The sequence below is a fragment of the Podarcis cretensis genome, assembly GCF_951804945.1.
Source record: "Podarcis cretensis genome assembly, chromosome: 13".
NCBI classification, from domain to species: Eukaryota; Metazoa; Chordata; class Lepidosauria; order Squamata; family Lacertidae; genus Podarcis; species Podarcis cretensis.
The window spans coordinates 41,539,315-41,565,160 of NC_137182.1; the positions used below are offsets into that span (position 1 = coordinate 41,539,315).

Here is a 25,846-nt window from a genome sequence, read left to right on the forward strand (position 1 = left end):
GAAAGCAAGATGAGCACCACACCTCATGGTCGCCTTTGACTGGACTTAACCATCTGGGGGTCCTTTACCTTTTCCCTAGATGCTGTATGTGCCGAGAACCATTGTGGTGTAAAGGTTAGAGCATTGGAATAGCGCATAGGAGACCAGGACTCGACTCCCTACTCAGTCACGAGGCTCACTGGGTGCCCCTGGGCCAGCCACTGTCCCTCCACCTAACCTACCTCACAGGGTTGTTGTGAGGATAAAATGGGAAGGGGGACCCCATGTATGTCACCTTGAACTTCTCGGAGGAAACATCAGTATATAAATAGCTAATAATTTAGTTTCATTGCTTCTTTTATTATAGTATACTTTATTGTAGTACCCATTTGAATTCCATAGAATTCAGATTGCGAGTGGTCTTCCAGGATGAAGCTCACCAGCCACAGTTTGCAAACCCCAGGTCTAAACAAATGCTGCGCACCATTTCAGCAAAAAGGTTGCCCTAAAAGTTGCCCACAGATGTGTGTTACAATGTGCATGTCTGAACCCACATGTTTGTCCAGCATGGACCTAAAATAGGAATGTAACTTTTGGCACAGAGTCAGGGTGTGCACTCATTAAAATGCATTGATACCTTCAACCCTTATACCCAATAAAGAATTTGTCACACCAGGAAAGAGTGAAAGATTGGTTTATTACACTTGGAAAAGAAAGACAAAGAATATATGTGCTGCTTTAGGCTGTGAATTACAAAATATGGGGGAAGGAAATAATTATGGGTACAATCACATACCTGGATGCTATAGAGTAAAAAACTCCCTCACTACCCCAAAAGGTATACGGTATATCATATAATTAAGCGGTTATAGACAACTAGGAATGCGTATGGCTACTGACTAGGACTACTTTAGCGCAAGGCGTTTACACTTTAACCATAATCTGAAAAATGAAAACACATCATTGTTTTGCTAATTTCAACACGCAACTTGTCATATTATGCGCAGAGTCACATTATGTTTGGCAGCTGTGCATAACATCTGAGATTTTCATACAAAAATGGCATACATTTAATAAAATTGTATGCAATCTGTGAGTGCAAAAACTTGTTTGAAACCACTTTTGTTTCCGGGTCTTTAAGGCAAGCATTCTGATGGTAGTGTTGCTTACAACTTGTATCTATCTTTTACGGCCTGAAGTGCCTCTTCTTTGATTATATTTCCCGAGTCCTCTGGCAGATTAGCTGGTTTAGCCTTGTACTGTCTGGCAAAGTCATCACTGAACATTTTTAAAATGTACTTCCAGTAATCAGAAGCTTTGATACTGGGATCAGGTTGGATACGCCAGTCTGGATAATACGTACGGTACTCTTTGTATGGATGCCATTGATAATTTGTGTCCCGATTTCGGAACATTTGATTGGTGGACACATCAGTGGAACACAGAGAACATACCAGCTTTTCTGAATCTGTATATCTGAATCTTCCAAATCCTTGAGGTCGATGGATTGTTGCAAAATGCTCCCGATGAGTGCTCCCTCCAGCTTCACAGGGGGCGTAGCAGAAGGGACACTGCTTCCCACAGCCAAACATTTGCTTGAAGATTTCGTCTTGGGGCCTCACAGGCAGTTTGGAGAGTTTGGATTTGATATCCAAGTCTTTAAATCTGCTTAATATTTGTTCTTGCAAATTAGGAAGGAAGCTTTCAACAAAAGCAAAAAAGTGGCCAGGATCAAATGCCTGTTTCATGTATGTCCCCACTAAACTATCCTTAGGAATGACTAACTCCTTCTGCATTTCTTGGGAAAAATCCTGCACAAATTCTGAGATTGTCGCAGCACCTTGATGCCTCAGCTTCTCCAATGTTTTTCTAATTTTGTCTAGTATTGCAGAGAAAATGTTTTCCTCCAGATTCTTCAGATCCTCATTTTTTGTATAGTAATCCACCATTCTTTTCCATATCCAACTCTTGACAAACTTTTCATAGGTTGTGATGTATTCAACATATTGGTCAAAATCCCATTCATTTAACAGATCCTTCAGGATAGTAAACTGGAAAAAACTCCGAGAGCCAAAGTCAATAGACTGCTCACTATTGTGAAAGTTGTCCACTATTTCCACTCCAAGTCTATTGTTGACATAATTCACTATAGCAGGATGGAGACACATTTCACAGAAATCTTTAGCTTGGATTTGATGGGCATCTTTTTCCTGATAAAGATCTCTGAAAATTGCAAAATAGTGGGGTTTCAGTTTTCCCAGGCGCATGTGAGGATCATTTTCCTTAACAAATTCTTCATGTCTCCTTTGAAATGCATGAGCTGCTTCTCCCAAGATGTGGAGCTTAAGGTCCACTTCAAAGCCAGGGTTTGTATGAAGATTTTGAACATCAGGCTGTTGAAGCACTTCGTTGATCATACACAAAAGGTCAATGCAGTAGGTTTCATCGTAGTCTCCTTTAGAATTGAGCTTTTGATCAATATATGAAGTGCATTTGGACAACAAGGAGTAAGCAAAATCTTTTATTATATGCATATACTCCATTTGAGAATTAAAATGAATATACTCCATATACTCCATTTGAGAATTAAAATGCTGCCATCACCTAGTGAATTTCAAATTCCAAGTTAGCAGCAGTATTTTAATACAATGGAGGGGAAGAGAGAAGATTGCTGCTCAGGGTAAATAATATGCATCGGGAAAAAGAATAAAACTGAGATTGGGATAAACGTGCACCTGAACAGGGAAGATGAACAGAGTGATACAGGTAGACACAACTTGCTGAAAACATTCCACTATATGTGGCACAAAACTTAAGACACAGTGAAGTAAATGGAAACCCAGCCAGGGACATAGGAATGCAGAACCCTATTTTCCCTATCTATCAGTGTTATCTGAAAATTAAGGGTCCTTCAAAGAGATTCATTTTAACTTTCAAGGGGCCTTTTCTGCATTATTAAGACTTGCCTACTTGGTGGCATGCTTTCATGGGAAGAAGATCCATGTTTCTCTTCTGCCAAGATAAGAATGCTCACTTCATATTATAAATGTCCTTTAAGGCCTTCAGTGCTTGTTCTTCAGTAATGTTTTTCCAGTCCGCTGGCAGATCAGCTGGTTTAGCTTCATATATTCTTGCAAAATCACGGTTATATTTGTTCAAAACAAACTTCCAGTAATCTGAAGCATTGATACTGGGATCTGGTTGGATGCACCAGTCTGGATAATATGCACGATAATCTTTGTATGGATAGTATTCCCCATTTGTGTCTCGATTTCTGAACTTAGTGTTGGAAGCCACAGCAGTGGAACAGATATCATAAACAAGCTTTTCTGACTCTGTTTCGATGTACCCTTTCAGTCCTTTAGGCCGATGGACAGTTGCAAAATGCTCTTGATGAGCACTCCCTCCAGCTTCACAGGGGACTTTGCAGAAAGGACACTGCTTCCCACAGCCAAACACCCGCTTGAAGATCTCATCCTGGGGGCTCACAGGCAATTTGGAGAGTTTAGACTGGAGATCCAGGATATCATATTCAGATATTATTTGCTGTTGCAAATCATCAAGGAAGTTTTCAACATAAGCAGAAAACTGTGCAGGATCAGTTGCATTCTTAAACTGTACCCCTAACAGACTGTCCTTAGAAATGACTAACTCCTTCTGCATTTCTCTGCAAAAACTGTCCAAAAATTCTGAGACTGTCTCAATATCTTGATGCTTTAATTTTTCCAGTGTTTCTATAATTTTCTTTACAATCGCAGAGAGTATCTCTCCCTCCAGTTTCTTCAGACACTCATTCTCTGCATAGTAACCCAAAATTTGTTTCTGGATCCAATTTTTGACAAACCTTTCATAAGACCCAATGTATTCTAGGTAACTGTCGACATTACCCTCTTCCAACAGTTCCTTCAGGACAGTGAACTGGAAGAAGCTCCGACTGGCATACCCAATGGACTGTGCACTGTTGAGAATGTCATCTACTATTTCTATCCCAAGTCTTTTGTTGATATAACTCACAAGGGCAGGATGGAGACACTGGTCACATAAATTCTTGGCTCTGATTTGCTGGGCATCTTTTTCCAGGTAAAGATCTCTGAAAATTGAGAAATAACGAGGCTTCAGTTTCTCTAAGCGTATATAGGGATCATTTTCCTTAATAAATTCTTCATGCATCTTTTGAAATTCATGAGCTGCTTCCCCCAAAATGTGAAGCTTTAGATCCACTTCAAAGCATGTTGTTGTATGAAGTTTCTGAGCATCAGATTGTTGAAGCATTTCATTGATAATCTGTAAAAGTTCACCACAATATGTATCATCATAGTCTCCTTTGGAATCAACCTTTTTACAAATGTAGGAACTGCATTTAGCCATCAAGGAGTTAGCAAGTTTTTCTATCTCATGCAAACACTCCTTGTTAGCAAAGTAGTGTTTCACACGGCGCCACAATGTTGAATCCATATATTCAGATTTCATTTGAAAAGTATTCATTCTGTAGCTTAACAAAGATTTTGCTCCCTGTAATTTTACATTGACTGAACTTCCTCGATGTGACAATTCCCTTCTCAAATGTAAGTCAAGCTCTTCATATATTTGTCGTTTCTCTAAGGGAACAGGTGATATTTCTGATAATGTTTCTGTCCACATTCTTTCAAACTCTTTTTCCAGTTCTTGATCTTCAATCCTATCTTCATTTTCCCGGCATTTTTTAAGTAGCCCATCAACCTTTCCTTCAATTATTTTCAAGTATTCAGTTTGTAGAGAGTGAATCTTGTAAGAATAACTTTCAAGTTCCTGCTTGAGGCTGCGAGCACTGCGGACAAAATCTTCTCTGTACCTTTCTACCAAATGCAGATTTGCTGCTCTGCTTTCAAAGTATTGCTTCAAATTCTCCAAAATCTGCTGTTCTCCAGCCAACAGCTTCTGATAAAGCTCATTTTGCAAACTGCGTATATCAAATTCATCGGGAGAAACATTCTGTATTGATGTTTCCTGTTCAGATACCCACAGGTGCATCTCTCTGCGAAAATGCCATTCCCATTCAGAATATTTCATGGAGAGCTGGTTATAAGCTTCCGCTATGAGGCTGTTTCGGAAGCTGAAGATGAAGTTCTCATGTTTCACAGCATTCCAGAGATTTTTCACCCATTCAGTAAACTGAGGGATGTCCTTCGGAGATATTTTACATGTGCGCTTCTTTATGAATTCAAATATGTACTTCTTTAATTCAAGGACTTTTTCACTGTATCCCATGTTAACTGGGGCCATTGGTGGGACTCCATGCCAAAGACCTGGGATGTACCAATTGTGCATTTCTGGGTCATAGTCCATGATGTCTGAAAACTTGATATCCCTATTGAGTTTTTCCATTTTTGCTGCAGCCTGCGTCATTTCATTCAGCTGTTCCAAAAGATGCTTCCTATCCCTCATGTTTTGGTCATGTGCAGAAACGTCACTGACGTTCTGATGAACAAACTGGCAGTTGGGTTTTTGCCTAATCCTCTCCATCCTGAAGAAGGCATGGGTCACAATTTGCAGGATGTCCTTCATTTCGGTGGCATTCTCCATGGCCATGTTGACAATGGTGATGTCGCTCAGCCCAATCACTAGAGTGGCCAACTCGTTGTCATGCTGATAGCTGTCTTCCAGTTTGGCCAATTCAGGGGCTTTCAAGCCCTCTGTGTCTATTACCAGGATGAAGTCACAGCCAAGATCCTGAACCAAATTCTCTGAGACATTAAGAAGCGTCATGAAGGCACCTCGTGTGCACCGCCCACTGCTGACAGCAAACTGCAGGCCAAACATGGTGTTCAGAAGGGTCGATTTCCCAGTGCTCTGCACCCCCAGAACGGTTATCACCATCATCTTGGATTGTCCCCTAAGTTTGTTATTGAGTTTATTCAGAACGTCAGTTATCCACTGCAAGGGGATGTTGGATGCATCACCATCAATGAGCTCTAGGGGAAACCCTTCCAGCAATAGTTCAGCTGCAATGCTTGGGCAATCGGAAAACTGCCTTTCATTTTCAGCTATTTTGCCCTCATTAACCATTGAGCATTCTGCCTCATAGAACTGCCCCAGCTCACGCATGAAATGCTCAACTCCCAAGGAAGAGGACGATATCAACTGGTCTACCTCTGCAATCTTCCGCCCATCATCTCCTAAATTCTTGCATTTCTCTTTATAGTCAGCATGTAACTTGGAAAGATTTCCCCTAGCAATATGGTCCAGGTTGAACTTCATCCATTTCAAGAAATAATTCCTCTCTGCATCCTTCAAATGTTTTATGCTGTGGATGAAATTAATCAAACCACTGGTGAGATCACATTGACTCTGCTGCCTACGCAGTTCCGACCATCTGCTTCTCAATTCTGATCTGTATTTTTCCGAAGGCATGTCCCCTTGTCTTTCCATTCTGCATAGTTCTTTCTCCACTTTGGCCAGATTCTTCCAGAGATCGCCTTGGAGTATCAGTGTTTCTTTCTTATAAACTGCTACATCTTTGATCTCTCCTGAAATTTCTGTGACACATCTGAGGGCATCCTGACATTCTTTGTGGTCTTCATCCACCTGGATTGTAAGTTCATGGGCCGTTGTACACATCTTATCAATACTTATACACTTAGGATTTGAGGCTATTATTTTTCCAACTGCAGCTCGAAGGTGTTCTACAAATATTGCTTTATTTGTTGTGGCATTCTTTACCAATATATGTGAATTGTCAAGTTTAATCACTGGTGCCAGTTTATTTAAGAACTCCAAGGTACAATCAGATTTTCTACTGCGACCTTCCAAGATAAAGTAGAACTGAGTTGACAGGTCCTTCAGTGACGACAAAAGAGTATATTCTCTGTCGCCAATACAATCAGCAAATATGAAGACAGCTGAGGAGACCTGTGTTAAAAAGCTGAACTGCACCCAGTGAGACTCAACATCTCCACGGAGATTTGCAACAGCAACTGGCTCTGGGAAGAGATCTGTGTTCGTCCGTCCTCCTGGGAAATACCAGGCAATCTCTACAAGCCCATCAGCAATTTCCCGAGGGATGTTCCCACACTCCATATCTCGGTGTAGAAAGAAATCATTATGCTGCTGAGAAGGGCTGAGGAACTCGTTGAGGATTTTGGACTTGGATAGGTTACAGCTCCCCATCCGTACGAAGGAAACAGTCGGCATGGATGTCAGTACCAGGCTCTCCTCCCTGAAGCCTCTGCTTTCAGCCAAGGAATGGGGCCTCCATATTTTCACAATGTCCCTCATGGCCCAGAGCATCAGGGTGCACTTGGAGGTCTTGAGGGGAGGCAGAATCAAAGGCAGGGCAAACTGGCACATGGACATTTTGAGGAGGATCTCCTGTTGGAGGAAACTGTCAGAACAAAGCAGAACAACACAAAGGACATCAAGGGGGTTCACAGAATGACTCTCATCCATTTCAAGAGTCAAGAAAATGTCCTTATCAATCCTCTCATTTCTTCTAAGTACTTCATCATCAGAAACAACTTCTTTGAAGCTGGTGCTCCTGGCTGTCACATTCAGAGCCAATATCTTCCTCAGAAAATGCCAAGGCAAATCTTCCCGGGTTTGAGGGGTGAATTCCTTCAAGCTCCATGAACCTATTTTCAGGACTTCTTGGAGGGAGAGCGCTTTGCTTTTATGCTTTTCTAGATTTAATTTGCACAGAATATCCATAACTGCTTTTCTTTTCTCTGTAGAAAATGAGAAACATATTTACTAATATATTAAAACTGATAATAACATAACAAACCATAATAACAAACACCCCCCTCTGTTTAAAAGGCCATGAATTTTGTTTAATTAGCAAAAGGCCTAAGAGAAGAAAAATGTTTTTGCTTGGAACCTAAAGATATGTAACAAAGGCACCAGGCAAGCCTCCCTAGGGAGAGCATGCCACAAGCGGGGGGCCATAGCAGGAAAGGCCCGTTCTCATGTTGCCTCCCTCCAGATCTCTCATGGAGGAGGCACAAAAGGATGATTGCAGGATCTCGGTTGCTTTGTATGGGGGGAGGTATTGTGGTCCTGAACTGTTTCAGGATGATCCCTACTCGATGGTTTCAAGTAGATGTTAAACAGCATAGGGGATAAAATTGAACCCCAAGGAACTCCACATTGATGGTTCCATGGAGCTGAAGAGCACCCCCTAAGCATCACCGCAAAATAGTGCACCCCACTCCTAGTTTGGACAGCCGCTCCAGAAGGATACTGTGGTAGATGGAATTGAAAGATTGACAATAATTTGCACGAACACATTTTCCCTATTTCTCTCTTGACAGAGGTCATCATACAGGATGACCAAAGCAGTTTCTCTGCCAAAACCAGGCTTAAACGCCAATTGAGATGGATAAAGAAAATCAGTTAACATCCTTCCTCTGCACAGGACTTCTGTGTCTTGGGGTGATTTCAGGCTGTCATTATTTCTGGGTGGGAGTCAACCACCTATCAACAAATTCAGCTTGTGCAATTAAAAAGCAGATTTGGCACCCTTGTGCAACAGAGCTGCATCCCCTAAAAGGTGGACTTTTTGGAAGAAGATGAGTGATGGGACAACAGACATCAGCATGTGACAATGTTAAATATCACTGCACTTTTCTGATATGTTCAATAAGATTTTTGAAGAAGACGCAACTACATTCCTTTGTGGGTTATTTTCCAGAGGCCAGAGGCCAATGGTTGGGTGAGGACACAGAGGCAGAAGTGGGCATGAAAGGGTTAACCTGAGCTCAGGTTGACAGTGGGGGGTGGAGCTCCCTCACATTCTCTCCCCACCTCCTTTGGCTCCCAGCTGCAAGAAAAACCAAGTGAACTGCATATCTCCAAAAGGGAGATTTTAAAGCCTGCATCTTTGCTAAACCAAACATTGCATGATCCTTTTGTAAGGAAACCAATACCTTTTAAAGTCATTTAGAACATTTTTCACCTTTGTTTTTGTGCCAGTGGATGGAGACTTGTTTGCTGTAAATTCTTGAGATGCTGTGAGCAAAACATTTACTTATTTTCAAAGCTAAGTATATGTGATTTATTTTAGCCTAGTTTTTTTTTGTTTTTTGTTTTGCTGGGGAATGTTTGTTTGAAGGTAGTTGAGGGTAGAAGTAATTAATGCAGTTTTAATGTGGTTGGAGCAATCACCATTTTACTTAGCTCTACCCATGAACTTTTCCAGCAGATGAACAATAACTAAACGTGTGAGAAAAGTCAAACAGACCTGGGTAGACTGTGGCTTCGCTCCACCCCCCACCCAAAAGCAGGCCTTTCTCTCTGAGGAGACTGTGGGTGGTCCTGAACTATTTCAGGATCATCCTACTCAGTGGTTTCATGTAGATGTTAAACAGCATAAGGGATAAAATTGAACCCTGAGGTACTCCACACAAATGGTTCCATGGAGCTGAAGAGCACTCCCTAAGCATGCAGCATTTACTCTGCTACGAGAGCGTAAGATCTCTCTTCCAAAACTCTCTCTCCAACACACCCTACATTCCCTTTCCACTGTGATGATGATTAGGAGGGATTACCTGGGGTGGAGTGTTTATTCTCTTCCTCCATTTCTTCCCGGACATCATCTTCTTTCTCTTGACTTGGACAACCTAGAGACAGAAGCTCACATTAGCACAGCCATCTAAAAATGCCTTCTCCAATGTGGCAACCTATTTACGTATATATTTCCCATGAAACATCTCAAAGTGCTTTAACAACAAAAGCTACATGATGGGATAAGAATCACCACTAAAAAGCCATGTCCCCATTAAGGCACCAACAATGGGATAGACCTTTCTGCAGCCTTGGCCAATATTCGTAACAGCACCTGAAACCACACAGCAGCAGCGATGAGGAATGAAAGTGTATTACAGAGGTACCTCGGGTTAAGTACTTAATTTGTTCCAGAGGTCTGTTCTTAACCTGCAGCACCACTTTAGCTAATGGGGCCTCCTGCTGCTACTGCGCTGCCACTGCCCTATTTCTGTTCTTATCCTGAAGCAAAGTTTTTAACCTGAGGTAATATTTCTGGGTTAGCGGAGTCTGTAACCTGAAGCTCATATAACCTGAAGCGTATGTAACCTGAGGTACCATTGTACTAGTAAATTCTTTAGTTCAAGAGCTCTTCAACTACCCATGTACTTTTCCAGCAGATCATGTCATTGCTCCTGCTCTGAAAAAGGAATCCCTGAGCTGCACCCCTTCACTTTCTCCCTTCATTACACCAGTGATTAGGTGAGATTACCTATTTCAAGATCTCTCTTCTCTTCCTCTGGGTGTTTCTGAATTTCACCTTCCCCTTCACCAACTGAGCAACCTAGAAACAAACACGTTTCTAGCAAAATGGGGTAGACATTCTGAACATTTGCAGTTATACAGTATGCTAGATCAGGGGATGAGAAACCTGTGGACACACCCTCCCAAGGTTGTTGGACTACAATAGGTATGTCCAACTTCAAATAGGTTGTGATCTACTACCAGTGTGACAAACTGGCAGTGATCTACCGCCCTCCAAAGTCATTTGGGTTTATTTATTTACTTAATCAATACTCAATCAATCAATCAATCAATCAATCAAATGCATCTTTATTTCACAGATACAGTAGTTATCTTCGGATATCTTCATGACAGATTCAAATTGTTACTGGATTGATAAGTAACTAAACATGTGAGAAAAGTCAAAGAGACCTGACGAGACTGTCGAAGTGCGCAGGCCTCTCTCCACCCCCCTACCCAAAAGCAGGCCTTTCTCTCTGAGGAGACTGTGGGTGGTCCTGAACTGTTTCAGGATGATCCTGCTCAGTGATTTCATGTAGATGTTAAACAGCATAAGGGATAAAATTGAACTCTGAGGTGCTCCACACAAATGGTTCCATGGAGCTGAAGAGCACTCCCTAAGCTTGCAGCATTTACTCTGCTACGAGAGCGTGAGATCTCTCTTCCAAAACACTCTCTCCAACACACCCTACATTCCCTTTCCACTGTGATGATGATTAGGAGGGATTACCTGGGGTGGGGTGTTTCTTGTCTTCCTCCAATTCCTCCTGGACATCATCTTCTTTCTCTTGACTTGGACAACCTAGAAACAGAAGCTCACATTAGCACAACCATCTAAAAAGGCCTTCTCCAATGTGGCAACCTATTTATATATTTCCCTTGAAACATCTCAAAGTGGTTTAGCAACAAAAGCTACATGCTGGGATAAGAATCACCACTAAAAAGCCATGTCCCCATTAAGGCACCAACAATGGGATAGACCTTTCTGCAGCCTTGGCCAATATTCGAAACAGCACCTGAAACCACACAGCAGCAGCAGCAGCAGCAGCAGCGATGCAAATCCTTCCAACCTTATTTTCAATAAAGTAATTTAGTTTATTTTAAAAACTCTAAGGTCGAAAAAGATTCCCTTCCACGAATTTCCCAACTCTCTCTCTCATACAAATCAAAAAAGCAAATTATATTATATATCCTTTGAGTTCCCAATTACCATTCCACCCATACCCCTTCCTGGTTTCAGTCCCCAACGTAAGTCCATCAATCTCAAAAAGCCATCAACCCGGAGATCTTACATCGGAGGCTCTTAAATCTCTCTCATGTCCCCTCTGCCAGTCTTTTTGATAGTCCTTAGTAATGAAAGCCAAATCTCGGGGAAGCTCCAACCCAACAGCATCCACATTCCTTCCAGCCAAACCTCCATACTTAAAAGTAAGGCCTATGGGGTATTCCAAATCTTGTTTCATTCTCCTTTCAAATCCAAATGTCCCCAAAGCTCCTACTTCCACCTGAATCAAATTTGTAATCCTAGGATCATCTGATCTCCACATAAGGAGATCTCTCCATCTTTCACTTTCCAATTCAGGCCAAGCTTTCATCTTCAAAAATTTATTTCCCCTTATTGCCATCATGTCAGGCCTCAAATTGCAGCTCTCCTTTTGCATCTGCAGGGTTACGGCTCCCCCTTTCTCCTCTTCAGAGACAACATAATTCTCCTTCTCAAATTTCCCTGTTTGTTCAGTTGAATAAAATTGCTGTGCTGAATTCTTATCAGGTTCAGTGATGGTATTCACTCTTGTGTCCAAAGTTGTAACATTTGTAGTCAAAACACCAATTTGACCTTGCAACTTTCCCAAGAGAAAGAATGTCCTATTCAGTTCAGACTGGATTTCCTCTCCAACAGCCATTCTCTGCAGTATCCCAAAACTCGCTCTAGGGGAGTTTAAGTTTCTTTTTACTCCTTTCAGCACAGATCCAAAAGTCCAGTTAAATTGTAACAGTCCTTCCTTCTTTTCAAAAACAAGCTTGTAACAAATGTAGACGACAGAAACAAAGTTCTCTTTTTACGTCTTGACAGCTAGCTTGACAGCTGTCAAATTGTTCTATACTTCATCAACGGGCTCTCCCGGACCACTCCCGGTTCCGGTGGGGGGGGAGGTGGCACGTCAATTCCCAAATTTAGATCTTTTCCTGCAGGCTCCCCTGCTTCCAGACAAAATTTCTTATAGTATCAATTCGTATAATTAAGGTCCTTTAAAAAAGAAATCTCTCCACGACCTTAGTTGACAGGTTCTTTGCTTTAAATTATTTACAGAAAGGGGAGGGGGACTTCCTGTTTGGACCTTCCCCGATCGTGCCGAATTTAAAAATATCTTTTAAGAATCCAATTTCCGTACTACTCACGGGTTGTTGTTTGAAATCCGAATGTCCACAAAAAGAAGTCAGCGCTCTCCGACAACAGCTGTGCGGCTTCACTCCGCAAAAATAGCAGTCGATTCGAGACACCGCACCACTCACCCCACGTCACTTCGGAACCCCCAAAAAGGGGTTTCCGTGTGTGTAGGGGGGGCGCTCTTGGTGTGAGCCGAATCCCACGTTCCCAGGCTTCCTCCGCCTGGGATTTCTGGAGGGTCTCCGCCTTCGCCACGGCAGCAAGACCCGATTTTGGCGGAGCGGGTTCCTCTGAATCAGAGGAATTCCGCCATAGCCGATGGCGCTAAACCGGAAGTCCCCAAAAGCAGGCCTTTCTATCTGAGGAGACTGTGGGTGGTCCTGAACTGTTTCAGGATGATCCTGCTCAGTGGTTTCATGTAGATGTTAAACAGCATAAGGGATAAAATTGAACCCTGAGGTACTCCACACAAATGGTTCCATGGAGCTGAAGAGCACTCCCTAAGCATGCAGCATTTACTCTGCTACGAGAGCGTAAGATCTCTCTTCCAAAACTCTCTCTCCAACACACCCTACATTCCCTTTCCACTGTGATGATGATTAGGAGGGATTACCTGGGGTGGGGTGTTTATTCTCTTCCTCCATTTCTTCCCGGACATCATCTTCTTTCTCTTGACTTGGACAACCTAGAGACATAAGCTCACATTAGCACAGCCATCTAAAAATGCCTTCTCCAATGTGGCAACCTATTTACGTATATATTTCCCGTGAAACATCTCAAAGTGCTTTAACAACAAAAGCTACATGATGGGATAAGAATCACCACTAAAAAGCCATGTCCCCATTTAGGAACCAACAATGGGATAGACCTTTCTGCAGCCTTGGCCAATATTCGTAACAGCACCTGAAACCACACAGCAGCAGCGATGAGGAATGAAAGTGTATTACAGAGGTACCTCGGGTTAAGTACTTAATTTGTTCCAGAGGTCTGTTCTTAACCTGCAGCACCACTTTAGCTAATGGGGCCTCCTGCTGCTACTGCGCTGCCACTGCCCTATTTCTGTTCTTATCCTGAAGCAAAGTTTTTAACCTGAGGTAATATTTCTGGGTTAGCGGAGTCTGTAACCTGAAGCTCATGTAACCTGAAGCGTATGTAACCTGAGGTACCACTGTACTAGTAAATTCTTTAGTTCAAGAGCTCTTCAACTACCCATGTACTTTTCCAGCAGATCATGTCATTGCTCCTGCTCTGAAAAAGGAATCCCTGAGCTGCACCCCTTCACTTTCTCCCTTCATTACACCAGTGATTAGGTGAGATTACCTATTTCAAGATCTCTCTTCTCTTCCTCTGGGTGTTTCTGAATTTCACCTTCCCCTTCACCAACTGAGCAACTTAGAAACAAACACGTTTCTAGCAAAATGGGGTAGACATTCTGAACATTTGCAGTTATACAGTATGCTAGATCAGGGGATGAGAAACCTGTGGACACACCCTCCCAAGGTTGTTGGACTACAATAGGTATGTCCAACTTCAAATAGGTTGTGATCTACTACCAGTGTAACAAACTGGCAGTGATCTACCACCCTCCAAAGTCATTTAAGTTTGTTTGTTTGTTTGTTTGTTTGTTTAATACCCAATCAATATATCTGTGATGGCCTGGGATTCCGATTCAGAGGCTGAACCGGAGGAATCCCAGCCTGCACAGGAGTCCCCGCCTCCAGGGCCGGCTGAACTGGGGCAGGGCCTTGGATCTGCAGCGCCTGCACCTGTGCCGGATCCTCAGGAGCAGTGGCGTAGCGTGGGCGGTGCAGAGGGGGCCAGCCGCACTGGGCACAAAATTTGCGGGGGGGCGCGCTCGCGCTCGCACTTGCAGCTGTCTGCCCCTACCTGGCTCATTCTCTCTCTCACTGCAGAGCTGGCTGTGTGAATCCGATCCGAGCTGCCGGGTCACCGCCCACTGTGGAGGGGGAGGGTGCCAGGCGTGCGTTGCAGTGCGGAGTGGAGAGAGAGCAAGGGAGGGAGTATCTGAGGGAGAGACAGTGCAGCGGCCGCCCAGCGCAGCGCTGAGCGCGGGAGAGAACCACACCCAACCAGGCCAGGCAGCAGCAAGAAGAAGCTGGCAGCGGCGGCAGGTTAGGGGTTAGGGGCGCAAATTACTTGCCTTGCCCCGGGTTAGGGGGCGCAAATTACTTGCCCTGGGTGCTGACAACCCACGCTACGCCGCTGCTCCGGAGCAGGCACCAGGTGATTCCACTCTAGCTCCAGAGGTGATTAAGGACACAGTGCCTACAGGTGCGCCTCTCCCGGCCCTGCCAGAGGAAGTTGAGTCTCCCCCTGGGTCCAGTAACTCCCCAGCCTCTCCTGAACTGCAGAGGCTTAGGGCAGAGAGGCGGAGGGAACTGGTTTCTCCCAGGAGGAGTGCTCGCCTTAAGGCCAGGGGAGGCGGGGCTCCTGGGGGCCGGGACCGCCCCTGGCCTTAGAGAAGATAAAGGTCAGTCAGCCCGGTCCCAGGTTGTGGGAGCAATGTCGTTGTGTACCTGTTCCTGCCCGGACCCAGACCTGACCTTCCAGTGTTCCTGTCCCCGCCCGGCTTCCTGCTTCGGACCTCGCCCCACTCCTTCTGAACTGTTTCCAGGCTATTGACCCAGGACCGGACTTTGACTACGCCAACGGTAACCTTCCCCCTGGGACCTGCACAATATCAATCAATCAAATGGATCTTTATTTCACAGATACAGTAGTTATGTTTGGATATTTTCATGACAGATTCAAATTTTTACTGGATGGACAATAACTAAATGTGTGAGAAAAGTCAAACAGACCTGAGGAGACTGTCGGAGCATGTGGGGCTTCTCTCCACCCCCCACCCAAAAGCAGGCCTTTCTTTTTATTTTTTTAAATAATATTTATTCAAAGTTTAAAAGTTACAGAAAGAAAAAAAGAAAAATACAAAATACAAAAAAAACAACAACAAGAAAATACACTCGCTTAAAAAAAAGGGAAAAAAAGCAAATTAAACCTTACATAACTTTCTTCCTTTACTTATTTCCTTGACCTCCTCACACCTCCCATTTTAGTATTCTAGTTCAAATTGTAATTTCTGCAAATCCTTCCAACCTTATTTTCAATAATGTAATTTAGTTTATTTTAAAAACCACTTTTACTTTATCCAATCTTAACTCTCATCCAGACCTATATATCAATACTTATTCTTAAGGCGTTTCTCTAAGGTCGAAAAAGATTCCCTTCCACGAATTTCCCAACTCTCATACAAAACAAAAAAGCAAATTATATTATATATCCTTTGAGTTCCCAATTACCATTCCACCCATACCCCTTCCTGGTTTCAGTCCCCAACGTAAGTCCATCAATCTCAAAAAGCCATCAACCCGGAGATCTTACATCGGAGGCTCTTAAATCTCTCTCATGTCCCCTCTGCCAGTCTTTTTGATAGTCCTTAGTAATGAAAGCCAAATCTCGGGGAAGCTCCAACCCAACAGCATCCACATTCCTTCCAGCCAAACCTCCATACTTAAAAGTAAGGCCTATGGGGTATTCCAAATCTTGTTTCATTCTCCTTTCAAATCCAAATGTCCCCAAAGCTCCTACTTCCACCTGAATCAAATTTGTAATCCTAGGATCATCTGATCTCCACATAAGGAGATCTCTCCATCTTTCACTTTCCAATTCAGGCCAAGCTTTCATCTTCAAAAATTTATTTCCCCTTATTGCCATCATGTCAGGCCTCAAATTGCAGCTCTCCTTTTGCATCTGCAGGGTTACGGCTCCCCCTTTCTCCTCTTCAGAGACAACATAATTCTCCTTCTCAAATTTCCCTGTTTGTTCAGTTGAATAAAATTGCTGTGCTGAATTCTTATCAGGTTCAATGATGGTATTCACTCTTGTGTCCAAAGTTGTAACATTTGTAGTCAAAACACCAATTTGACCTTGCAACTTTCCCAAGAGAAAGAATGTCCTATTCAGTTCAGACTGGATTTCCTCTCCAACAGCCATTCTCTGCAGTATCCCAAAACTCGCTCTAGGGGAGTTTAAGTTTCTTTTTACTCCTTTCAGCACAGTTCCAAAAGTCCAGTTAAATTGTAACAGTCCTCCCTTCTTTTCAAAAACAAGCTTGTAACAAATGTAGACGACAGAAACAAAGTTCTCTTTTTACGTCTTGACAGCTAGCTTGACAGCTGTCAAATTGTTCTATACTTCATCAACGGGCTCTCCCGGACCACTCCCGGTTCCGGTGGGGGGGGAGGTGGCACGTCAATTCCCAAATTTAGATCTTTTCCTGCAGGCTCCCCTGCTTCCAGACAAAATTTCTTATAGTATCAATTCGTAGAATTAAGGTCCTTTAAAAAAGAAATCTCTCCACGACCTTAGTTGACAGGTTCTTTGCTTTAAATTATTTACAGAAAGGGGAGGGGGACTTCCTGTTTGGACCTTCCCCGATTGTGCCGAATTTAAAAATATCTTTTAAGAATCCAATTTCCGTACTACTCACGGGTTGTTGTTTGAAATCCGAATGTCCACAAAAAGAAGTCAGCGCTCTCCGACAACAGCTGTGCGGCTTCACTCCGCAAAAATAGCAGTCGATTCGAGACACCGCACCACTCACCCCACGTCACTTCGGAACCCCCAAAAAGGGGTTTCCGTGTGTGTAGGGGGGGCGCTCTTGGTGTGAGCCGAATCCCACGTTCCCAGGCTTCCTCCGCCTGGGATTTCTGGAGGGTCTCCGCCTTCGCCACGGCAGCAAGACCCGATTTTGGCGGAGCGGGTTCCTCTGAATCAGAGGAATTCAGCCATAGCCGATGGCGCTAAACCGGAAGTCCCCAAAAGCAGGCCTTTCTATCTGAGGAGACTGTGGGTGGTCCTGAACTGTTTCAGGATGATCCTGCTCAGTGGTTTCATGTAGATGTTAAACAGCATAAGGGATAAAATTGAACCCTAAGGTACTCCACACAAATGGTTCCATGGAGCTGAAGAGCACTCCCTAAGCATGCAGCATTTACTCTGCTACGAGAGCGTAAGATCTCTCTTCCAAAACTCTCTCTCCAACACACCCTACATTCCCTTTCCACTGTGATGATGATTAGGAGGGATTACCTGGGGTGGAGTGTTTATTCTCTTCCTCCATTTCTTCCCGGACATCATCTTCTTTCTCTTGACTTGGACAACCTAGAGACAGAAGCTCACATTAGCACAGCCATCTAAAAATGCCTTCTCCAATGTGGCAACCTATTTACGTATATATTTCCCGTGAAACATCTCAAAGTGCTTTAACAACAAAAGCTACATGATGGGATAAGAATCACCACTAAAAAGCCATGTCCCCATTAAGGCACCAACAATGGGATAGACCTTTCTGCAGCCTTGGCCAATATTCGTAACAGCACCTGAAACCACACAGCAGCAGCGATGAGGAATGAAAGTGTATTACAGAGGTACCTCGGGTTAAGTACTTAATTTGTTCCAGAGGTCTGTTCTTAACCTGCAGCACCACTTTAGCTAATGGGGCCTCCTGCTGCTACTGCGCTGCCACTGCCCTATTTCTGTTCTTATCCTGAAGCAAAGTTTTTAACCTGAGGTAATATTTCTGGGTTAGCGGAGTCTGTAACCTGAAGCTCATGTAACCTGAAGCGTATGTAACCTGAGGTACCACTGTACTAGTAAATTCTTTAGTTCAAGAGCTCTTCAACTACCCATGTACTTTTCCAGCAGATCATGTCATTGCTCCTGCTCTGAAAAAGGAATCCCTGAGCTGCACCCCTTCACTTTCTCCCTTCATTACACCGGTGATTAGGTGAGATTACCTATTTCAAGATCTCTCTTCTCTTCCTCTGGGTGTTTCTGAATTTCACCTTCCCCTTCACCAACTGAGCAACCTAGAAACAAACACGTTTCTAGCAAAATGGGGTAGACATTCTGAACATTTGCAGTTATACAGTATGCTAGATCAGGGGATGAGAAACCTGTGGACACACCCTCCCAAGGTTGTTGGACTACAATAGGTATGTCCAACTTCAAATAGGTTGTGATCTACTGCCAGTGTGACAAACTGGCAGTGATCTACCACCCTCCAAAGTCATTTGGGTTTATTTATTTACTTAATCAATACCCAATCAATCAATCAATCAATCAAATGCATCTTTATTTCACAGATACAGTAGTTATCTTCGGATATCTTCATGACAGATTCAAATTGTTACTGGATTGATAAGTAACTAAACATGTGAGAAAAGTCAAAGAGACCTGACGAGACTGTCGAAGCGCGCAGGCCTCTCTCCACCCCCCTACCCAAAAGCAGGCCTTTCTCTCTGAGGAGACTGTGGGTGGTCCTGAACTGTTTCAGGATGATCCTGCTCAGTGATTTCATGTAGATGTTAAACAGCATAAGGGATAAAATTGAACTCTGAGGTGCTGCACACAAATGGTTCCATGGAGCTGAAGAGCACTCCCTAAGCTTGCAGCATTTACTCTGCTACGAGAGCGTGAGATCTCTCTTCCAAAACACTCTCTCCAACACACCCTACATTCCCTTTCCACTGTGATGATGATTAGGAGGGATTACCTGGGGTGGGGTGTTTCTTGTCTTCCTCCAATTCCTCCTGGACATCATCTTCTTTCTCTTGACTTGGACAACCTAGAAACAGAAGCTCACATTAGCACAACCATCTAAAAAGGCCTTCTCCAATGTGGCAACCTATTTATATATTTCCCTTGAAACATCTCAAAGTGGTTTAGCAACAAAAGCTACATGCTGGGATAAGAATCACCACTAAAAAGCCATGTCCCCATTAAGGCACCAACAATGGGATAGACCTTTCTGCAGCCTTGGCCAATATTCGAAACAGCACCTGAAACCACACAGCAGCAGCAGCAGCAGCAGCAGCGATGCAAATCCTTCCAACCTTATTTTCAATAAAGTAATTTAGTTTATTTTAAAAACTCTAAGGTCGAAAAAGATTCCCTTCCACGAATTTCCCAACTCTCTCTCTCATACAAATCAAAAAAGCAAATTATATTATATATCCTTTGAGTTCCCAATTACCATTCCACCCATACCCCTTTCTGGTTTCAGTCCCCAACGTAAGTCCATCAATCTCAAAAAGCCATCAACCCGGAGATCTTACATCGGAGGCTCTTAAATCTCTCTCATGTCCCCTCTGCCAGTCTTTTTGATAGTCCTTAGTAATGAAAGCCAAATCTCGGGGAAGCTCCAACCCAACAGCATCCACATTCCTTCCAGCCAAACCTCCATACTTAAAAGTAAGGCCTATGGGGTATTCCAAATCTTGTTTCATTCTCCTTTCAAATCCAAATGTCCCCAAAGCTCCTACTTCCACCTGAATCAAATTTGTAATCCTAGGATCATCTGATCTCCACATAAGGAGATCTCTCCATCTTTCACTTTCCAATTCAGGCCAAGCTTTCATCTTCAAAAATTTATTTCCCCTTATTGCCATCATGTCAGGCCTCAAATTGCAGCTCTCCTTTTGCATCTGCAGGGTTACGGCTCCCCCTTTCTCCTCTTCAGAGACAACATAATTCTCCTTCTCAAATTTCCCTGTTTGTTCAGTTGAATAAAATTGCTGTGCCGAATTCTTATCAGGTTCAGTGATGGTATTCACTCTTGTGTCCAAAGTTGTAACATTTGTAGTCAAAACACCAATTTGACCTTGCAACTTTCCCAAGAGAAAGAATGTCCTATTCAGTTCAGACTGGATTTCCTCTCCAACAGCCATTCTCTGCAGTATCCCAAAACTCGCTCTAGGGGAGTTTAAGTTTCTTTTTACTCCTTTCAGCACAGATCCAAAAGTCCAGTTAAATTGTAACAGTCCTTCCTTCTTTTCAAAAACAAGCTTGTAACAAATGTAGACGACAGAAACAAAGTTCTCTTTTTACGTCTTGACAGCTAGCTTGACAGCTGTCAAATTGTTCTATACTTCATCAACGGGCTCTCCCGGACCACTCCCGGTTCCGGTGGGGGGGGAGGTGGCACGTCAATTCCCAAATTTAGATCTTTTCCTGCAGGCTCCCCTGCTTCCAGACAAAATTTCTTATAGTATCAATTCGTAGAATTAAGGTCCTTTAAAAAAGAAATCTCTCCACGACCTTAGTTGACAGGTTCTTTGCTTTAAATTATTTACAGAAAGGGGAGGGGGACTTCCTGTTTGGACCTTCCCCGATCGTGCCGAATTTAAAAATATCTTTTAAGAATCCAATTTCCGTACTACTCACGGGTTGTTGTTTGAAATCCGAATGTCCACAAAAAGAAGTCAGCGCTCTCCGACAACAGCTGTGCGGCTTCACTCCGCAAAAATAGCAGTCGATTCGAGACACCGCACCACTCACCCCACGTCACTTCGGAACCCCCAAAAAGGGGTTTCCGTGTGTGTAGGGGGGGCGCTCTTGGTGTGAGCCGAATCCCATGTTCCCAGGCTTCCTCCGCCTGGGATTTCTGGAGGGTCTCCGCCTTCGCCACGGCAGCAAGACCCGATTTTGGCGGAGCGGGTTCCTCTGAATCAGAGGAATTCCGCCATAGCCGATGGCGCTAAACCGGAAGTCCCCAAAAGCAGGCCTTTCTATCTGAGGAGACTGTGGGTGGTCCTGAACTGTTTCAGGATGATCCTGCTCAGTGGTTTCATGTAGATGTTAAACAGCATAAGGGATAAAATTGAACCCTAAGGTACTCCACACAAATGGTTCCATGGAGCTGAAGAGCACTCCCTAAGCATGCAGCATTTACTCTGCTACGAGAGCGTAAGATCTCTCTTCCAAAACTCTCTCTCCAACACACCCTACATTCCCTTTCCACTGTGATGATGATTAGGAGGGATTACCTGGGGTGGGGTGTTTATTCTCTTCCTCCATTTCTTCCCGGACATCATCTTCTTTCTCTTGACTTGGACAACCTAGAGACAGAAGCTCACATTAGCACAGCCATCTAAAAATGCCTTCTCCAATGTGGCAACCTATTTACGTATATATTTCCCGTGAAACATCTCAAAGTGCTTTAACAACAAAAGCTACATGATGGGATAAGAATCACCACTAAAAAGCCATGTCCCCATTTAGGAACCAACAATGGGATAGACCTTTCTGCAGCCTTGGCCAATATTCGTAACAGCACCTGAAACCACACAGCAGCAGCGATGAGGAATGAAAGTGTATTACAGAGGTACCTCGGGTTAAGTACTTAATTTGTTCCAGAGGTCTGTTCTTAACCTGCAGCACCACTTTAGCTAATGGGGCCTCCTGCTGCTACTGCGCTGCCACTGCCCTATTTCTGTTCTTATCCTGAAGCAAAGTTTTTAACCTGAGGTAATATTTCTGGGTTAGCGGAGTCTGTAACCTGAAGCTCATGTAACCTGAAGCGTATGTAACCTGAGGTACCACTGTACTAGTAAATTCTTTAGTTCAAGAGCTCTTCAACTACCCATGTACTTTTCCAGCAGATCATGTCATTGCTCCTGCTCTGAAAAAGGAATCCCTGAGCTGCACCCCTTCACTTTCTCCCTTCATTACACCAGTGATTAGGTGAGATTACCTATTTCAAGATCTCTCTTCTCTTCCTCTGGGTGTTTCTGAATTTCACCTTCCCCTTCACCAACTGAGCAACTTAGAAACAAACACGTTTCTAGCAAAATGGGGTAGACATTCTGAACATTTGCAGTTATACAGTATGCTAGATCAGGGGATGAGAAACCTGTGGACACACCCTCCCAAGGTTGTTGGACTACAATAGGTATGTCCAACTTCAAATAGGTTGTGATCTACTACCAGTGTAACAAACTGGCAGTGATCTACCACCCTCCAAAGTCATTTAAGTTTGTTTGTTTGTTTGTTTGTTTGTTTAATACCCAATCAATATATCTGTGATGGCCTGGGATTCCGATTCAGAGGCTGAACCGGAGGAATCCCAGCCTGCACAGGAGTCCCCGCCTCCAGGGCCGGCTGAACTGGGGCAGGGCCTTGGATCTGCAGCGCCTGCACCTGTGCCGGATCCTCAGGAGCAGTGGCGTAGCGTGGGCGGTGCAGAGGGGGCCAGCCGCACTGGGCACAAAATTTGCGGGGGGGCGCGCTCGCGCTCGCACTTGCAGCTGTCTGCCCCTACCTGGCTCATTCTCTCTCTCACTGCAGAGCTGGCTGTGTGAATCCGATCCGAGCTGCCGGGTCACCGCCCACTGTGGAGGGGGAGGGTGCCAGGCGTGCGTTGCAGTGCGGAGTGGAGAGAGAGCAAGGGAGGGAGTATCTGAGGGAGAGACAGTGCAGCGGCCGCCCAGCGCAGCGCTGAGCGCGGGAGAGAACCACACCCAACCAGGCCAGGCAGCAGCAAGAAGAAGCTGGCAGCGGCGGCAGGTTAGGGGTTAGGGGCGCAAATTACTTGCCTTGCCCCGGGTTAGGGGGCGCAAATTACTTGCCCTGGGTGCTGACAACCCACGCTACGCCGCTGCTCCGGAGCAGGCACCAGGTGATTCCACTCTAGCTCCAGAGGTGATTAAGGACACAGTGCCTACAGGTGCGCCTCTCCCGGCCCTGCCAGAGGAAGTTGAGTCTCCCCCTGGGTCCAGTAACTCCCCAGCCTCTCCTGAACTGCAGAGGCTTAGGGCAGAGAGGCGGAGGGAACTGGTTTCTCCCAGGAGGAGTGCTCGCCTTAAGGCCAGGGGAGGCGGGGCTCCTGGGGGCCGGGACCGCCCCTGGCCTTAGAGAAGATAAAGGTCAGTCAGCCCGGTCCCAGGTTGTGGGAGCAATGTCGTTGTGTACCTGTTCCTGCCCGGACCCAGACCTGACCTTCCAGTGTTCCTGTCCCCGCCCGGCTTCCTGCTTCGGACCTCGCCCCACTCCTTCTGAACTGTTTCCAGGCTATTGACCCAGGACCGGACTTTGACTACGCCAACGGTAACCTTCCCCCTGGGACCTGCACAATATCAATCAATCAAATGGATCTTTATTTCACAGATACAGTAGTTATGTTTGGATATTTTCATGACAGATTCAAATTTTTACTGGATGGACAATAACTAAATGTGTGAGAAAAGTCAAACAGACCTGAGGAGACTGTCGGAGCATGTGGGGCTTCTCTCCACCCCCCACCCAAAAGCAGGCCTTTCTTTTTATTTTTTTAAATAATATTTATTCAAAGTTTAAAAGTTACAGAAAGAAAAAAAGAAAAATACAAAATACAAAAAAAAAAAACAACAACAAGAAAATACACTCGCTTAAAAAAAGGAAAAAAAATCAAATTAAACCTTACATAACTTTCTTCCTTTACTTATTTCCTTGACCTCCTCACACCTCCCATTTTAGTATTCTAGTTCAAATTGTAATTTCTGCAAATCCTTCCAACCTTATTTTCAATAAAGTAATTTAGTTTATTTTAAAAACCACTTTTACTTTATCCAATCTTAACTCTCATCCAGACCTATATATCAATACTTATTCTTAAGGCGTTTCTCTAAGGTCGAAAAAGATTCCCTTCCACGAATTTCCCAACTCTCATACAAAACAAAAAAGCAAATTATATTATATATCCTTTGAGTTCCCAATTACCATTCCACCCATACCCCTTCCTGGTTTCAGTCCCCAACGTAAGTCCATCAATCTCAAAAAGCCATCAACACGGAGATCTTACATCGGAGGCTCTTAAATCTCTCTCATGTCCCCTCTGCCAGTCTTTTTGATAGTCCTTAGTAATGAAAGCCAAATCTCGGGGAAGCTCCAACCCAACAGCATCCACATTCCTTCCAGCCAAACCTCCATACTTAAAAGTAAGGCCTATTGGGTATTCCAAATCTTGTTTCATTCTCCTTTCAAATCCAAATGTCCCCAAAGCTCCTACTTCCACCTGAATCAAATTTGTAATCCTAGGATCATCTGATCTCCACATAAGGAGATCTCTCCATCTTTCACTTTCCAATTCAGGCCAAGCTTTCATCTTCAAAAATTTATTTCCCCTTATTGCCATCATGTCAGGCCTCAAATTGCAGCTCTCCTTTTGCATCTGCAGGGTTACGGCTCCCCCTTTCTCCTCTTCAGAGACAACATAATTCTCCTTCTCAAATTTCCCTGTTTGTTCAGTTGAATAAAATTGCTGTGCCGAATTCTTATCAGGTTCAGTGATGGTATTCACTCTTGTGTCCAAAGTTGTAACATTTGTAGTCAAAACACCAATTTGACCTTGCAACTTTCCCAAGAGAAAGAATGTCCTATTCAGTTCAGACTGGATTTCCTCTCCAACAGCCATTCTCTGCAGTATCCCAAAACTCGCTCTAGGGGAGTTTAAGTTTCTTTTTACTCCTTTCAGCACAGATCCAAAAGTCCAGTTAAATTGTAACAGTCCTTCCTTCTTTTCAAAAACAAGCTTGTAACAAATGTAGACGACAGAAACAAAGTTCTCTTTTTACGTCTTGACAGCTAGCTTGACAGCTGTCAAATTGTTCTATACTTCATCAACGGGCTCTCCCGGACCACTCCCGGTTCCGGTGGGGGGGGAGGTGGCACGTCAATTCCCAAATTTAGATCTTTTCCTGCAGGCTCCCCTGCTTCCAGACAAAATTTCTTATAGTATCAATTCGTAGAATTAAGGTCCTTTAAAAAAGAAATCTCTCCACGACCTTAGTTGACAGGTTCTTTGCTTTAAATTATTTACAGAAAGGGGAGGGGGACTTCCTGTTTGGACCTTCCCCGATCGTGCCGAATTTAAAAATATCTTTTAAGAATCCAATTTCCGTACTACTCACGGGTTGTTGTTTGAAATCCGAATGTCCACAAAAAGAAGTCAGCGCTCTCCGACAACAGCTGTGCGGCTTCACTCCGCAAAAATAGCAGTCGATTCGAGACACCGCACCACTCACCCCACGTCACTTCGGAACCCCCAAAAAGGGGTTTCCGTGTGTGTAGGGGGGGCGCTCTTGGTGTGAGCCGAATCCCACGTTCCCAGGCTTCCTCCGCCTGGGATTTCTGGAGGGTCTCCGCCTTCGCCACGGCAGCAAGACCCGATTTTGGCGGAGCGGGTTCCTCTGAATCAGAGGAATTCAGCCATAGCCGATGGCGCTAAACCGGAAGTCCCCAAAAGCAGGCCTTTCTATCTGAGGAGACTGTGGGTGGTCCTGAACTGTTTCAGGATGATCCTGCTCAGTGGTTTCATGTAGATGTTAAACAGCATAAGGGATAAAATTGAACCCTGAGGTACTCCACACAAATGGTTCC

The 25,846-nt window shown here is 44.1% G+C and overlaps 2 protein-coding genes across 12 annotated transcripts; both read right to left on the reverse strand.

Moving 5' to 3' along the window:
• Positions 1-657: 657 nt before the first annotated feature.
• Positions 658-2,652, reverse strand: LOC307201237 (interferon-induced very large GTPase 1-like). The gene has a single exon (XM_079950279.1). It carries the CDS (start codon positions 2,556-2,558, stop codon positions 1,146-1,148), a length of 1,413 nt encoding a protein of 470 aa, XP_079806405.1. The 5' UTR covers positions 2,559-2,652; the 3' UTR covers positions 658-1,145.
• Positions 2,653-2,654: 2 nt separating this feature from the next.
• On the reverse strand, positions 2,655-22,263 carry LOC307201217 (up-regulator of cell proliferation-like). 11 transcript variants are annotated; one of them, XM_079950229.1, is made up of 6 exons: positions 22,185-22,263; positions 21,478-21,549; positions 18,448-18,519; positions 10,208-10,279; positions 9,501-9,572; positions 2,655-7,679 (listed from the first exon to the last, which is right to left on the reverse strand). In XM_079950229.1, exons 2-6 carry the CDS (start codon positions 21,506-21,508, stop codon positions 3,010-3,012), a joined length of 4,917 nt encoding a protein of 1,638 aa, XP_079806355.1. In that variant the 5' UTR covers positions 21,509-21,549; positions 22,185-22,263; the 3' UTR covers positions 2,655-3,009. The 11 variants fall into 11 exon arrangements, with proteins under 11 accessions (XP_079806355.1, XP_079806362.1, XP_079806359.1 ...); XM_079950236.1 differs by lacking the exon at positions 21,478-21,549; XM_079950233.1 differs by lacking the exon at positions 9,501-9,572.
• Positions 22,264-25,846: the final 3,583 nt, after the last annotated feature.

Bases quoted from the DNA above. Each gene is read 5' to 3' on its own strand.
- LOC307201237 (XM_079950279.1), bottom strand. From the start codon at position 2,558: ATGGAGTATATGGAGTATATTCATTTTAATTCTCAAATGGAGTATATG.
- LOC307201217 (XM_079950229.1), bottom strand. From the start codon at position 21,508: ATGGAGGAAGAGAATAAACACCCCACCCCAG. The intron at 18,520-21,477 runs GTAATCCCTCCT...GTTTGTTTCTAG, and splicing joins GAATAAACACCCCACCCCAG to GTTGCTCAGTTGGTGAAGGG. The intron at 7,680-9,500 runs GTAATCCCTCCT...CATTTTCTACAG, and splicing joins GAATAAACACTCCACCCCAG to AGAAAAGAAAAGCAGTTATG.